Genomic DNA, 14,740 nt, shown 5'->3' on the forward strand with positions numbered 1-14,740 from the left:
AATCTGTAATTACCTATGAAAGAAAACAGAGGAGAGAAAAGCACCTAAGGAGGAATTGGGAGGAAGCTATCATAGCTCCTTAGTAAGCATACACACCTCACCTCCCAGCCTTTGTAGGAAAGGAAGCAGACTAAATTTCAGGATCCATGTATCATCCCCCAAGGATTATACAGAGTCTCAGACTCCTGAAAGGATACAGGAACAGGGAAATCTAGATGGAAGGAAAATTACCCCATTCCAGAGCATGGCCGATCCTAGATTTACAATTTTTTTTTTCACTCTTATTTATTTTATTTTTTAATTTTTTATTGTTGGTTGTTCAAAAACATTACATAGTTCTTGATATATCATATTTCACACTTTGATTCAAGTGGGTTATGAGCTCCCATTTTTACCCCATATACAGATTGCAGAATCACATCAGTTACACATCCATTGATTTACATATTGCCATACTAGTGTCTGTTGTGTTCTGCTGCCTTTCCTATCCTCTACTATCCCCGCTCCCCTCCCCTCCCCTCTTCTCTCTCTGCCCCCTCTACTAACATTCATTTGTCCCCCTTGTATTATTTTTCCCTTTCCCCTCACTTCCTCTTGTATGTACTTTTGTATAACTCTGAGGGTCTCCTTCCATTTCCATGCAATTTCCCTTCTCTCTCCCTTTCCCTCTCACCTCTCATCCCTGTTTAATGTTAATCTTCTTCTCATGCTCTTCGACCCTACTCTGTTCTTAGTTACTCTCCTTATATCAAAGAAGACATTTGGCATTTGTTTTTTAGGGATTGGCTAGCTTCACTTAGCATAATCTGCTCCAATGCCATCCATTTCCCTGCAAATTCTATGATTTTGTCATTTTTTAATGCAGAGTAATACTCCATTGTGTATAAATGCCACATTTTTTTAATCCATTCATCTATTTTATCAACTATACCCCGATCCTAGGTCAGCTGCTGTGCCTCGTAGTTCTACCGTCATAAGATGCTCATAGGCTCCTGCCACTGACTTGCCTGATGAGTTTTGAGTATGTTCAACTGTCAACAGCACATGCAGAGGGGGTGATGGGAGATGACCAAAGCACAGATGAGTGGACATATTCCCTGAACAGACCTCAGAACCAAAAGCGTCCTCTCTAGATACCACAAACTCAGGAAGACATCGAGGAGAGAATGGCAGCTTTCCATCACCCCTGGGATCTGCTGTTCTTTCAACATGCTGAGGCTAAGTACACATAAGCAGACTCTCAGTGAGACCAACAGCGAAGAGATGTTAACTCTTTAACTCCGCATGGAGAGAGCACAGGCATTGTTACAGACCCAAGGAGTGACGAAGACTCCCAGAAAGCACCCAGACTACAAGTTGCCTCTTCCTGTCCCAAGACCAAAGTCTCTAAAGACCCTTCCCACTTCAGCAGCATGGCATGTCCCAGGCAGGCACAACAGATGTGTGGCAAAGCTGCAAGGCTAGAGACTTTGCACAGCTCCAGTACAACATCTTACAATGGCAGAACTATGAGGCACCAGCTGACCTAGGATTGGGGTATAGTTGGTAAAATTTGTAGATACTTGAATATGGGATCTGTCATGCTCTGGAATAGGTTGATTTCCCCACTACCTCCCCATCTAGACTTCCCTGCTCCTGTGTTCTTATAGGAATCTGAGACCCTGTATTGCAGAGGGCACTTAGAATCTGGTACCTATATGTTCACCTGCATCTGCATGTGTATCAATCACAAATGAGAAGACAGACAGCTCCAGCTACAGAAATACAAATGAAAACTACTGGCCTCTAAGAGCAGAGACTTGGGAAACTGACAGGGACTGGGAATCTCTGCAATCTGTATATTATCTTGATTTAAAAAAAAAAAAAAAACTAAATCAACCAGCCACATAAAACTAGAATGACAAAGAGAAAGAAGACTCAGGTCAGAATCAGGGGAAAGTCAACTCCTATGGCCACAACCAGCCCTGGAAAAGAGGGTTAGAACTTAATCCCCAAACCACAGTAGCATCTGCTGAGTGGATAGCACTGGCCAGAGAGAAAGAGAACATACTGTTCTGGAAAGGGATTACCTATCAGGGTTAGAAGAAATAAAATCAATGAAATTGGTAAGTACAGGGGAGAGTTTGGACGTTGAGGAGACCTTTGGGAGAGACAGTCAAAACAGGTGGAAGCAGCCAGCAGAACTGCAATCTGCTTTGCATTCTTTCCACCACAGGACGGAAGGGAGCCAGGAATACAACTGGAGTCTGACCAAGCAGAGTTGAAATTTTGGTAGAGTCTAAATTAAGCCTGGGCAACTCCATATTGCCCTCATAATGCGAACCGTCCCCACTTACAATAAAGATTATAATGAGAAAAATTGCATGCAAATGAAATTAATAGTAATCAAAGGCAGAAATTAATGGTAACCAATGCCAAAGCCACATAAGGTCAGAGGGAGGCATTTAGAAAAAGTCTGCAGCAGAAAAGGGATGCAAACATAAGGAACCATTTACATTATATATAAAAGGCTAAACTCAGCCCTCATGCTCCAGCGAGTTTCTTGGTACTGTATAAACCTGAAGGTTCTCCCACTGGCTTGGGTGTAAATGGCACCAATAAATCTTGCATATTTGTTGCCACTCCTGAATTGAAGGGACAGTGGGCTGGGAATAAGAGTTCCCTTTCTCTCAAGGTTCTGCATGAAAAAATATGGCAGCTGGGTGAATTGGACCTTCCCAGAAAGAGGAGTAAGAAAGAGGGAAATCAATGTAGTTATATTTGCTTCTTTTTGGTGATGGTAGGGATAATGGTTCAGTGAGTCATTTTTCTATATAGAAAATACATATATGTATACCTGTATATATGATACAAAATTGACTACTTGTTCATAATTAACTACTCGGTGTGCAACCAGAATGTGTTTATGGATATGTGTAAATTTTGTCATTAAAAAGTATAAATTAAAAGGAAAAAAACTACAAAAACTCAGGTATTAATGATATGGGCTACTAGAATCAGCAAATTTTTAGCCAAGGTCTAGGTATTTCTAATTCCTCCTTTCCTCCCTTCCTACTTTCCTTTCTTTCTTTCTTTTTTGGTACTAGGAAATTAACCCAAGGGCATTCAATCACCAAGCTACATCCCCAGACCTTTTTTTTTTTTGAGATAGGGTCTCTCTAAACTGCCTAGGCTGGCCTTGAACTTGCAATCCTCCTGCCTCAGCCTCCTGAGTAACTGAGACTACCGGTGAGCACCTGGCTCATTTTGCACTTTCAATGGGCATAAGGCGGTTGAAAGAAACAGCAGGCAGATTTGTCTAGAATATTTAAATTGGTATTTTCCTTTCTGTTTCCAACCCCCTTCCCTTTCCAAAATGAATGGCTGAATTCGGTACATAAAAAGCTTATATGATGCGATTCCACCATATGTGAAGAGAATACCTCCCTGAGCAAGTGCCTCTACTGGTAGGAGACCCTAAGTCCACAAGGTATGTTCAGAGCCCTGCTTTTTTGCTAACTCCCTCTCTTCCTGAGGAATCAAACTTTATCTTCATTCCATTGGCTGAAACTTGGGTGCCTTTTTCATTTAACTTCTCCTGGATCAAAGTGTAGTTATCCACCTAAATATGACTATCATTTCTACGTAGAATTCTCAGCTCCGTGCCCTACCCCTAGCTCTAATGCTTTTGAAAGTGATGTGTTTTCTGAGTGCACCTGAGTTCATTATGTCCCGTGATACTTTTTGCAAACCAAATCCTATAGCTCACCTAGTTCCCTATCCCTCTATCCAGCCATAAGGACATCAGGAGACCTTCAGTAAACTGAAGTTCAATGGCTGGCATGATGGGCACCAGACAGAGTGTGAATCTGGCTCTAGGAGCTGATGCAGTGAAAGGTTTCAGAGGGTCTGCAGTGTGACCTCTTGTCCCCCCTCCCCCAATTCCTTGGTGGAGCAAAACTAGAGGAGAACAAGATCACTGACCTTCTGTGTGACCTCCATTGCTGTGGTTAACAGATAATTGGAAAGAGATGGGAATCTGAAGAAAGCACCATGAGAACAGGGATCATGGTACTGTTTTCTCCACCTCTTTTCCTAGTGCTTAGCACAGTGTTTGGCCTACAGTAGATGCTCAGCTAATACATGCAGAATGAATAAATGCAAGAATAATGAGAGCTTCTTCACTCTGCTTTTGCATATCTCAGTACCATCTGAGCCTTGGCTAGAGAGGACCAATGGATCACGCCTAGATCCTCAAATGCAACACTTTTCTTTTCAGACTTTCAATGCGTTTATCACATCACTTAGGTGAGTCTACACTTATAATTGAAGTCCATTACTCCCAAAGCCCCACAAGTGACACCAGCCGCTGCTGGGCCAGTTCTCCAATTTCTTGAGGTGCCTGACTAATCTGAGTGACATGGCCTCAAGATGATCTTCATATTTCAAATGAGGAGTGACTATACTCATCAATCCTGCCCCCTTCCCTCCTCCTTGCTGCCTCCCACAGATGAAAACAATCCCAGAGTGTCCCCCAGGGGTTTCTGGGGGACACTAGCTAACTCCTGGACTTCAACACCCTTTGGGGCTTTAGCAGAACAACCTGTTACTCTTTTCTGCAATGTTTCTCATTCTGCCTTGCTCATCCTGTATGGAATGGATCCAAGTTGGTACTGTCATCCCTTGGTATCTGCAGAGGACTGGTGGAGGACCTCCCATGGATACCAAAGCTGAGGATGCTCAAGTCCTTTAGTTAAAATGATACAATATTTATATATAACCTATGCACTTCTTCTTATATACTTTAAGTCATCTCTCTATTGCTTAACCCAACTACCACAGTGTAAATGCTATCTAGTTATTATACTGTATTGTTTAGGGAATATTGATGAGAATAAAAAGTCTATATATGTTTAGTACAGATACAATTATCATAGATCTAAGTACACAGTACATGTCAGCAACAACCTAACATCTTCTTTAGAACATTTTCCATCTGTGATTGGTTGAATCCATAGATACAGACCCTATGCATAAGGAAGATTGACTATAATGGATATTACTAAGTACATACACTCATACAATTCTTGTTCTCCAGACATTACAATCTGGCTGAGCCTCTCCTAAGATAGAGTATTTCCTTCCCTCCAGTGTAAATTATATCCAGAGCTCCTTCTAAAGACGGTTTTGTATAAGGCACCCTGTGCCCCACCTACTAAGTCTTAGGTAAATTCAAGTTAAAAAGATCAAGAGAAGAACTGAAGGAAACAGAAGGCACCTTAAGGTAAAGGCAGGCTCTGGCAGTGCATATATAAGGAATAATCACTCAAAAGGCATCTGCCTTGAGAGTGGGACTTACTGAATGGATAGAAGGGTACAGTTGATAAGCAACTACCCAAATTGTTTGCCCACAGAGGCTCCGTGTGCATCAAACCACACAGTCTCCCAGCCTCTCATTTTTAAATTTGGACTCTGCACCAAGCCTTGGATAACTTATTTCAGACTCTGGAAGACAGAAGAGACTTAATGGTCACCTTGACTAATTTCTGTCTCCCTGCAAGAATCCCCAACATCCCTGACAGGCAACTAGACAGCCCTGTCTTATATACCAACTCAGAATCTTCTAAACATGTCTGATCATGTGAATCACCAAGGGCACTGTAAAAAGCACTGGTTACCAACTCTGCAAAATCAGACTCTCCAGAGAAAGGGCCTGGGAATCTGAATTTTAAATTAACCATGTTTCCTATGAGCATGTAATGCAGTAGTTCTTGACACTTGCTATATATATTAGAATCAGTCAGGAAGCTTTAAAAAAAAAAGTCAATGACAGGCCTTTACCCCTAGATATCCCCACTTAATCAGCCTAGAGCAGAGCCCAGGTGGTATAATTTTTTAAAGCTCCCAGTTGACTCTAATGGGTAGCTGGGGCTGAGAACCACTGGAACAGAATCTTGATGATTGCCCAACCTGAAGGTGAGTTCTTTGAGGACAGTAACCACGAACCCTACATCTATTAGTACCCCTCACTGTACCCCACCACCACCTTGAACCAACAAACTCTGGTACCATTAAGGTGATCTGATTTAACTAGTTGGTTCACTCATTCAGTACAGAATGCAATCTCCTAATTATGTTCAGAACCTATGTACTTCCTCTTAGCAAGAGGTGAGACCAAGGAGTGAAAAGAACTGCTAGGACTTCTCACAGTTGAGTATACTCACCCCTGACGGATCCCCAGACTAACAACCCCGGAAACCTCCCTGCAGGCCTCTGTCTCCCTGCAGGTTTCCGCCCTCCTCCTCCCCCGCCCCACAGCTCTACTCACATTGTACAGCACAGTGGTCCACCCTTCCATGGTGATGCACTGGAAGACAGTCAGCACAGCAAAAAGGATGTTATCAAACTGGGTGATCCCATCGTTGGGGCCGATCCAGTCCTTGCATTCATAACCAGCTGGGCAGCCCTGCACACCACATGGGTGTGGGGGGTCAAATCCTTCCAGAATACCTGCAGGCACATTTGGAGAGTGGGGGGTAAACCACATGGTGCTTAGCATGAGCTGGAAACAACCCCAAGAAGCCACAAGTAAACAAGTCTACTGCCTGCTGACGGAGGCTTGCCCTTCTTGTCTCAGGCACCCTCTCCTCTATGCCTCCCAGCTCACATGCCATGTGTTCAACCTGAGGTTTCCCAGTCTCTTCTGAAAATGGAGTCTCTCCTCCATATGACCAGCCACTTTCTGCTGGCCCCAACCTCCACCCTCACCTGTAGGACCACAGGAATTTACAGGACTGAATCCCACAGAAGACCCCGAGGGAAAGGCAGAATCTTGATGATTGCCTAATTGCAGAATCCAGGATAAACTCTGACTTCTTCCTGGATTTCTTGGGGACAGTTCTAAACTACCGTCCCTTTAGTGGATGTTGTTCTAGCATAGATTTCTAGCTTTTGATAAAAGGTAAAAAGTTAAAATGCTTGGAAGATTTTTTTTTCATAAAAACATGGTGCCTATTGGAGATTCTTCAGCCTGTCTACCCTTCCCTTTCCTCCTAGGGTCCTCAATTCAACTTGAAAAGAACAAGACCTAAAAAGGGTTTGTGGTTTGTGCACCCCACCAATCTCCCAAGCACAGTTGCCAAGCCAAGCTCAGAGTTCTCTCAGTTCTTCCATACTAGGTCTGGGTCAAAACACAGAACAAGGAAAAATCTAAGATGGAGCATGGAAGAAAACTGTCTCCTTAGATCCAGAGAGACCCAGTCTGACTACTGTCTCTGAGTCTCATTGTCTCATTGTCCTGTAGGCAAAAGATGCACTGGATAAAGGATATTTATTTGGACTGATGGCATGGGACATGCATCGAACATATCCCTCTACTTTAGAAGGAAGCTGAGACCACCTCTTTGAAGTCATCCACCTACAAACCTAAAAGGTTATTTTCTTTGTGAGACCAGTGTCAAATGGGGATCTTTAAGCTGATTGTGCCTCAAAAGACTGCTGACTAGGACGTTTCTGATTCTAATTCCAGAATTGGCATAGGATGCACATTTTTCAACCAGGCTCCAAAGGCCTTAAAATAATGTGACCAGAAGGAAGAGGAAGGGGAAAAAAAAAAAAAAAAACAGAAAATAATGGACTTACCTGAATTGTTCATGAAGCATGCTCGATGTAACTTCCCACTGTAGAACTCCAAGCCAATGATAGCAAACATCAGAATGGCAAAGAAGAGCAAAAGGCCAATCTGCAGAAGAGGCACCATAGCCTTCATGATGGACTTCAACACGATCTGCAGACCTAGAGGGAGAACAGAGAAGGACACGTTGCCCCCTGAGCACCACCTGCCAGGGCAGCTCCATTCATCCTAGGAGGAGGGCAAGTCTCCGAGAGAAGACAGCCATTGGTCCCGAGAGGACAGAGACAATTCACAATGAGATGACTAGGCCAGTCAGGCCACAGACGGCCATGACCACGTTCCTCTTCCGCCTTCCTCCCTCCTCCCCTTTCCCTCATCATCTACCTGCCCATCGCCCGTCCTCCTGTTCCGTCCACGTTGTCTTTGGATTCCTCTTGTTGACTGAACTTATTAGAATGTGTTCCTTTCCTAATTAGGGCCTCGCCCTGCTCCATCTTCCCTACCACCCTAAACCAGACCAGCTCTCCCACCCACTGTGAGAGGAGCACCCTCAGTACAATTATCTGCTTTTGACCCCCACGTTACATTTCCAGATTTCTAGCCTAAGAAAATGGCCAGGTATTTGAATACACGTTTAAATAACAATGTGTTGTAGCACTCTTCTTCATAGTGGGGAGAAAAATGAGGATTGATTATCTTTATTTTTCATATTCTTCAGCCACGTTAAAAAAAAATGGCTAAATAAATCACAGTACACATAAGAGAATGTACAATGCTTATTTGGGCATTCAAAACTACATATGTATGCATAATGATTCCAATTATATTAAAATGTACAGGGAAAATGAATGATAAAGTTTGCTAACATGAGCAATGTTCATTTTCTTCTTTGTGGTTTTCTCTACTTTCCAAATGTTCTACAAAAATATTCCATCATCTTTTAAATCTGAAAAAGGAGTTAAAATTCAGAGTGAAATGTTAGGCCCTATTGCTGCATCTTGATTACCACGGGGGCCTCCTCCCAGGAGGAATTGTTTCTTTGTTTATCCCAAATTGTCTCTAACCCAGGATCCGGTGGAAAACACATCAATAAAGTTACTAGCAGAGCAGAAAGAAGAAAGCAAGTGCTCACTAGGTATCCCTGACACCAGCTTCAAGGGCCTCAGGACACGCACAGCCCGGAGGGTCCTCAGGTCCACGTGGGTGTTGAAGTGGGTCCCTGCAGTGGCCAGGATGCTGCAGATGGAGACACAGAAGAGTCAAGGTTAACATAGCCTGGCTGTCCCCTCCCGTTCCTCGGGGGGGGGGGGGGGTGGTGGAGCTGGGCTGCAGTAGGCTCAGCCTGGAAAGCACACAAAGCTGATACCAGCTGTATGTGGGCGCACCTGAGCCTGGGTGAATCACCAGTGGTGTCAAGTTGAGTTAAATTTAGCCATCTGGGTTTCACTTTGCAAAGAAGGAAAACTTACCAACGAGAATCATTGAAGCCCCAACTGAGGAGCAGCAGAGAAGTACCCAGCATCCTGATGCCTGATTCTTCCTCCTATCCCCCACCTCCAGCTGACTTAGACACTCACATTTTTTTAATTTCATAGTTTTCTTAGATTCCTCTCCTTCTTCTCTCCTTCAAGAAACTCCTCTGGATTAACACCACTAAAGGAGAAGTCATTGCACTGTACCTTGACACTTAGAATTTTTAACTAACAAATCAATCACACCAATGTTCTGTAATAACTTGGGTAGCCTCCACACGTTACCAGAATTCTAATAATTAGACTCCAAACTACTCTTTGACCTGAACTAGGTTTCTTTGCTTTCATTTATCCACCTTCCACAGTCACATTCAGAAACATACATAAAAAATAACCCATAAGAATCCTACTAGATTGTCTACACCAACCGCCTTGTCCAGAAGAGACCGTTTATTGCATAGACTCCCATGACACTGCAGATACTTTGGGGAGACAAGGACACACATATATTAAAGAATGATGTAGCAGAAGACTAAGCGCCAGAAGAATGGAGTTCAGGTCATGACTCAATGTGAGAACTAGGACTTGAAACAGTCACCCACCACCAGGACCCTCTCCTTTTCATCTGCAAAAGAGGAAATTACCATGGCCTAGCTGTAGAAATAAAATTAGATGTATTGAATATTAATAGTGATCTATAAATCATAATGTGCACCATTAACATTGTTTTTGATGCAAAGACTACTGATACTAATTGAATAAAACATCAGTTTAAAATTTGCTAGTTTTAGTCTTTAGTGAGATCATACTTTTTATCCCTCATGGCCTCTCCAGGACTGAGTCAGCTATCCAGAAACTCCAGGAAATGAGTCTTTCTGAATTTTCTATTGTAGCTGAAAGGGGTCAAGAATGGTTTATTTTATTTTATTGTTTTGGAGGAACCTATGAAATATTTCAAGTTTCAGAGAAAATACTTAAAGTGCCTTCAATATTTGACATGTCTTCAATGCCTGAAAGAGAACTGTATAAAAGATTTATGCTCTAGGAAGCAGATGCAGGATCAACAGGTACCAAGAACAGACCCAGGACAAGGTAATCCTAACACTGACTGTGAAGGAGTGCTGGCCAACAACCGTCCAGGATTCTTAATGTGGAATACCCTTTCCAAAATTAGCTGTGTCCAGGGACAGGATGCAGGGCTCTTTAGGAAGGAAAGTATCTTCCTTGTGTTAAGGTCATTTTAATGGCCAGTGAAGATCTCTTTCAACTTTCAGATTCTCTATGTTCATCCTACCTCAAAACAAGAATCAGAAAGACATCCTAGTCTCATAAGGCATTCAGCAACTGGACAAGCTTTCCAAGTCTTCCCCATCTTTCCTGACCCAAACTCCCATACCATCATGTGAAACGGAAGGACTTGGGGGAACAGAGATGCAGACGCTGCTTTGAACTCTCTCTCTCTCTCATGACTAAAGAAAGAGATTAGGAAGGGAGTGAGAAAAATAGATCAAGGAGAAACATGGGAAGTTGAACTTGAAAATAGGACAGAAAGAGAAAGGGGAGAAAGACAAGAGAAACTTCAGAGACGGGACAGTGATAGAGACCTGCAGGAGAACAGGCATTGTTCCCCACCTAATAAAGGGACCGAGTCTCCTGCTGCCCAGGTGCAAGACTGCTTTCACCGTGTCTTACAAATGCACTGTGCGGACTCTGCCCTGTTCAGAAACTGAGTTCTGTTTCCTAGGATACCAGGTACACATGAGATGTTCTTTCATATTATACAAAGAGGCTTTGGAAATGAGAATTTCCTCCCCAAACCTGGAGAGTTTAACAGGCATGTTTCAGAGCCTGGAGATAGAGGCAGTCAGGCAAAATTAAAAGGCCAAGAAGGCTCCAATGTATAAAGAAAGGAAAATGCTATTTAAAAAGAATAAAGAGATGAGAGGAGATTAAGCAGCAAAATCGTGGGGATGCAGACAGGGAAGGAAATAAGGAGGGAAAAAAACAGGGAAGAAGCAAATATCAGGGAAACAGAAAAGTCACACAGGAAAGAGAACAAACAGAAAGCTAACTTGAAAGAACCAAAAATAGGCATGGGTTGCAGGTCCAGCCATAAGATATGTCATGCTCTTGTCACCAAGTGAACCTTTAACTGAACCCACCTGCTCCCCAGATTCCCCCACGGCCATGCACCCTGTGACCTCCTGCTTTCTCGCCGCTTAGAATTTTCTTTTCTCCAGCACAGAAGGATTTCCAACTGGATCTTTAATAGATGCCTATCAACCACTGGCTGATGTCTAACCTCCATTATTCATAAAGTTCTGAAGACAGAAATTATAACCTGGCTCCTCTATCTACCTGTTAGAAGCAGGGGCAATGGGATTTTGGGAGGAAAAATATAATGAAGGAAAAGGACCCTGCTCTGTGCTCCTATACAATTCTGTGTGCACCTCCATCACAGCCCTTACCACATCCTAGAGAAATTCTGCCTTCTCATGTGTCTCTTCCACTAGATCTGAAACACCTCAATAGAGATACTGTCTGTGTTAGTCAGTTTTCCATCACTGTGACAAAGTACCTGAGATAATCAACTTACAAGGAGGAAAGATTGATTTTGACTCATGGTTTCAGAATTTTCACTCCATAGTCACTTGGCTTCATTGCTTTGGAGTCTGTGGCAAGGCAGTAAATCATGGCAGAAGTGTGTGGCAGAGAAAATTGCTCACCGCATGGCAGCCAGGGAGCAAAAACAGAGAGAAAGGAGCAACTAGGGTCCTAATATCCACTTTAAGGACATGCCCCAAATGACTTAACGTCCTTCCATCAAACCGCACCTCCTCAAAGTTTCATCAAACCCCAATAGCACCACTGGCGGGCACCCAAGCCTTCAATGCATGGCTTTCTTGCCCCTTGTGGGGACATTTAATAACCAAACAATAACACCGTTGTACTCTGTTCCTACCAAACGTAGCCCAGTGCCTGGCAAATCAGAGGTGCTCAATAAAAATTTGATAGGTTGAACTTGAACTGCACTGATGAAATTAATAAATCTGTTGAAGCAGAGATCAAAAGGAGAGCACTATCACAGGAATCCTAGAGCTTACTAATGAGAGGAGCAGGGTAGCAAAGCTGGGACGCTACTCAAACCTACATGTATTTGAGCACAGAGGAGTAGACTGTCCTCCAGCATAGGGAGTCTAATGAGGATCTTCCGATAAACTTCTAGGACTGCTGCTCCTAAGCACATTCCACAGGACAGGATCGGCCTAGTCCTCAGTAGGAGGGCTAGAGATAGAAGGAAGCATGGACAAAAATTCCAAAGTTAGAGACTGACCTCCCAGTAAAACCTAAGCCTTGGGATATACAGTCCAGCCAACTATACCAGGCCCATGCAGGAGGTGAGGGGGAAAGGGAGCAGTAGAGAATGGCCCTTGACCCTCAGCCTAGTGGAAACAGACATAAATGATATGATTATGCCGTCCCATTGAACATCCTAACAAGGTAGAATAGAAAAACTGCAGTGCCCCATATAGACCTCACTACCTGCCAGCATTTTCAAATGTTATCTCATTAAATCCTCAAAAATATCCTAATATGACTATTGTTTCCATTTCGTAGAAGACAAAAACCAAGGCTCAGAAATAAATTAAATGGCTCATAAGAGGAAGATGAGGAGTGAAGGTCAGATGTCCTCTGGTGTCAAAGCCGATCCTTTCCCTTCTCTGTCATTATGTGGGGCACTTTTCCCCAGAACTAGTTGGTCAGTCTCTTGGTCCAGTAGGTTGCTATAAATATCAAAGTCACTGTGTCTGGCCCTCAAATGAACAGGTAAAACTTGATTTCCTTCATTCTAAGGCCACCAACCACCAAGTGCCACAGATTTGCCATTCTCAGGACCTCGCATGTCTTCCAATTACTCCAAAAACTGCCTAAATGGCAAGTGAGAGACACCACAGTCAGAGGGAGGCCACTGAGGATAACTCCAACCTTGAGTTAATAAAAGCCTAAGTCCTCCACCATCCCAAGAGGCATATGCCTATGCTCTTCAGAAGCAGACGCCATTTCTACTTCTTTTGCCACCGTAGGCACAGAGCCCCATGGGAAGTTCAATACAGAAGGGGAACTCAATTCACAACTATCCCCCTAGCAGAGGACAGTCGGAGAGCAACCTCAACCCCACCACCACGGACACAGACAGTGCATAGGGCATACAATGGAGATCAATAACTCTCTCCTGTTGGCTGTCATGGCTCAGCCTCCCTCTAATGTGTTTCCTTGGGTTTCCAGCAGGTAGGAAGAGAATGAGGAGAGGCTGATGCAGTTCCTGATGAGTGGCATGAGCCCTTCGAGGCAGAGGCCACTGCAGCAGCCCAGCAGAACAGGAGATGGAAGTGATGCCCTGGGCAACTTGAACCAAATCACCCCTCTCCAGTCAGTACCCCCAGAGTTCTTCAACCCTGTGTTCCTTTTGACCTGGGGTGCTCCCCTAGATTCTTTGTCAATCCAGGTCTTATAGTCTGTCTTTACAGGCATATTCCACTGGTTCACTTCCATACCTGAAAACCCAGAAGCAGTGGGTTTGGATTGAGGATTACCTGATAAAATGCAGGCTGCCCAGTTACACTTGAATTTCAGATAAGCAACAAATAATTTTAGTGCAATTATTGTGTAATGTATTGTTTAGTTAAAATATGAAATTCAAATTTAATGGGACATCTCATGGATTTGTTTGCTAATTCTAGCAAGTATACTTACATGATATCTGGAATGCCCCCAAAGGCCTGCATGTTGAAGATTGGACCCCACCCTATGGCACTATAGGGAGGTAGCAGAGCCTTTAAGAGATGGGGCCTAGTGGGAGGTGTTAGGTCGCTGGGAAGGCGCTTTTGAAGGTGACAGTGGGACCCTCCTCTCTTCTTTTTCTTTTTTACTTCTCATCTACCATGTGGTCAGCAGCTTGCCCTACCACATGCTCCCACCATGACATACTTACTGTCTCACCCCAGACCCAAAAGCAGTGGGGTCAACTGTGTTTGGCCCTCAGGTGAACTTGATCACGGACTGAAACTGCCAAAACTATGAGCCAAAATATACCTTTCCTTTTTTAAAAAGTTGACTCTCTCAGGTACTCTGTTATTGGAATGGAAAACTTATTAATATAGGTAGTGACCAGAAATGACCGAGGAAAGAGGTCCCCTCTTAGTTTTTGCCCCAGCCTAGACAAATCTGCAAGTTCTCTTCTGAGAATAGACACAAACCAGGGGTCTTTCAGCATTAGACCAAGGAGTCCTTACTGAGTTCAGAAATTACCTGTTTGTCTCAACCTATATATATATATATATATATATATATATATATATATATATATATATATATATATATATATAATACCAAGGAAGAACTTTGTTTGCTTCATTAGCATCCAAGAGAAAAGGATGATTAACTAGCAAAGATGTGAGAGGTTTAACTAGCTCACATTATGAGGAGACCAAGGGGAAGTAGGAAGGGACCTAATTCAACTTGAATTCCCAGCTAAGTTGAGTCAGGATGCCATTCCCCGGGGTAGTCCACATATTGAGTGACCATGTCCACTCAGGAGCATTTCACCAGTGGCTGGCTCCTTCCTTTCTCCTACCACTTTACTTCCAGGAGGCAC

General features: G+C 43.4%; 1 protein-coding gene across 3 annotated transcripts in view; it reads right to left on the reverse strand.

Moving 5' to 3' along the window:
* Positions 1–14,740, reverse strand: part of Cacna1e (calcium voltage-gated channel subunit alpha1 E) — a 296,345-nt gene that overhangs the window by 200,228 nt on the left and 81,377 nt on the right. For all 3 annotated transcript variants that reach the window (XM_027934923.2, XM_027934922.2, XM_027934920.2), the window contains exons 4-6: positions 8,745–8,848; positions 7,621–7,773; positions 6,308–6,489 (exon numbers count right to left, since the gene is read on the reverse strand). In XM_027934923.2, coding sequence (XP_027790724.1) covers positions 6,308–6,489; positions 7,621–7,773; positions 8,745–8,848 — 439 coding nt within the window. The remainder of the gene's footprint in view (positions 1–6,307; positions 6,490–7,620; positions 7,774–8,744; positions 8,849–14,740) is intronic.

The sequence above is a fragment of the Marmota flaviventris genome, chromosome 12 (assembly GCF_047511675.1).
Source record: "Marmota flaviventris isolate mMarFla1 chromosome 12, mMarFla1.hap1, whole genome shotgun sequence".
In the NCBI taxonomy this organism is placed as follows: Eukaryota; Metazoa; Chordata; class Mammalia; order Rodentia; family Sciuridae; genus Marmota; species Marmota flaviventris.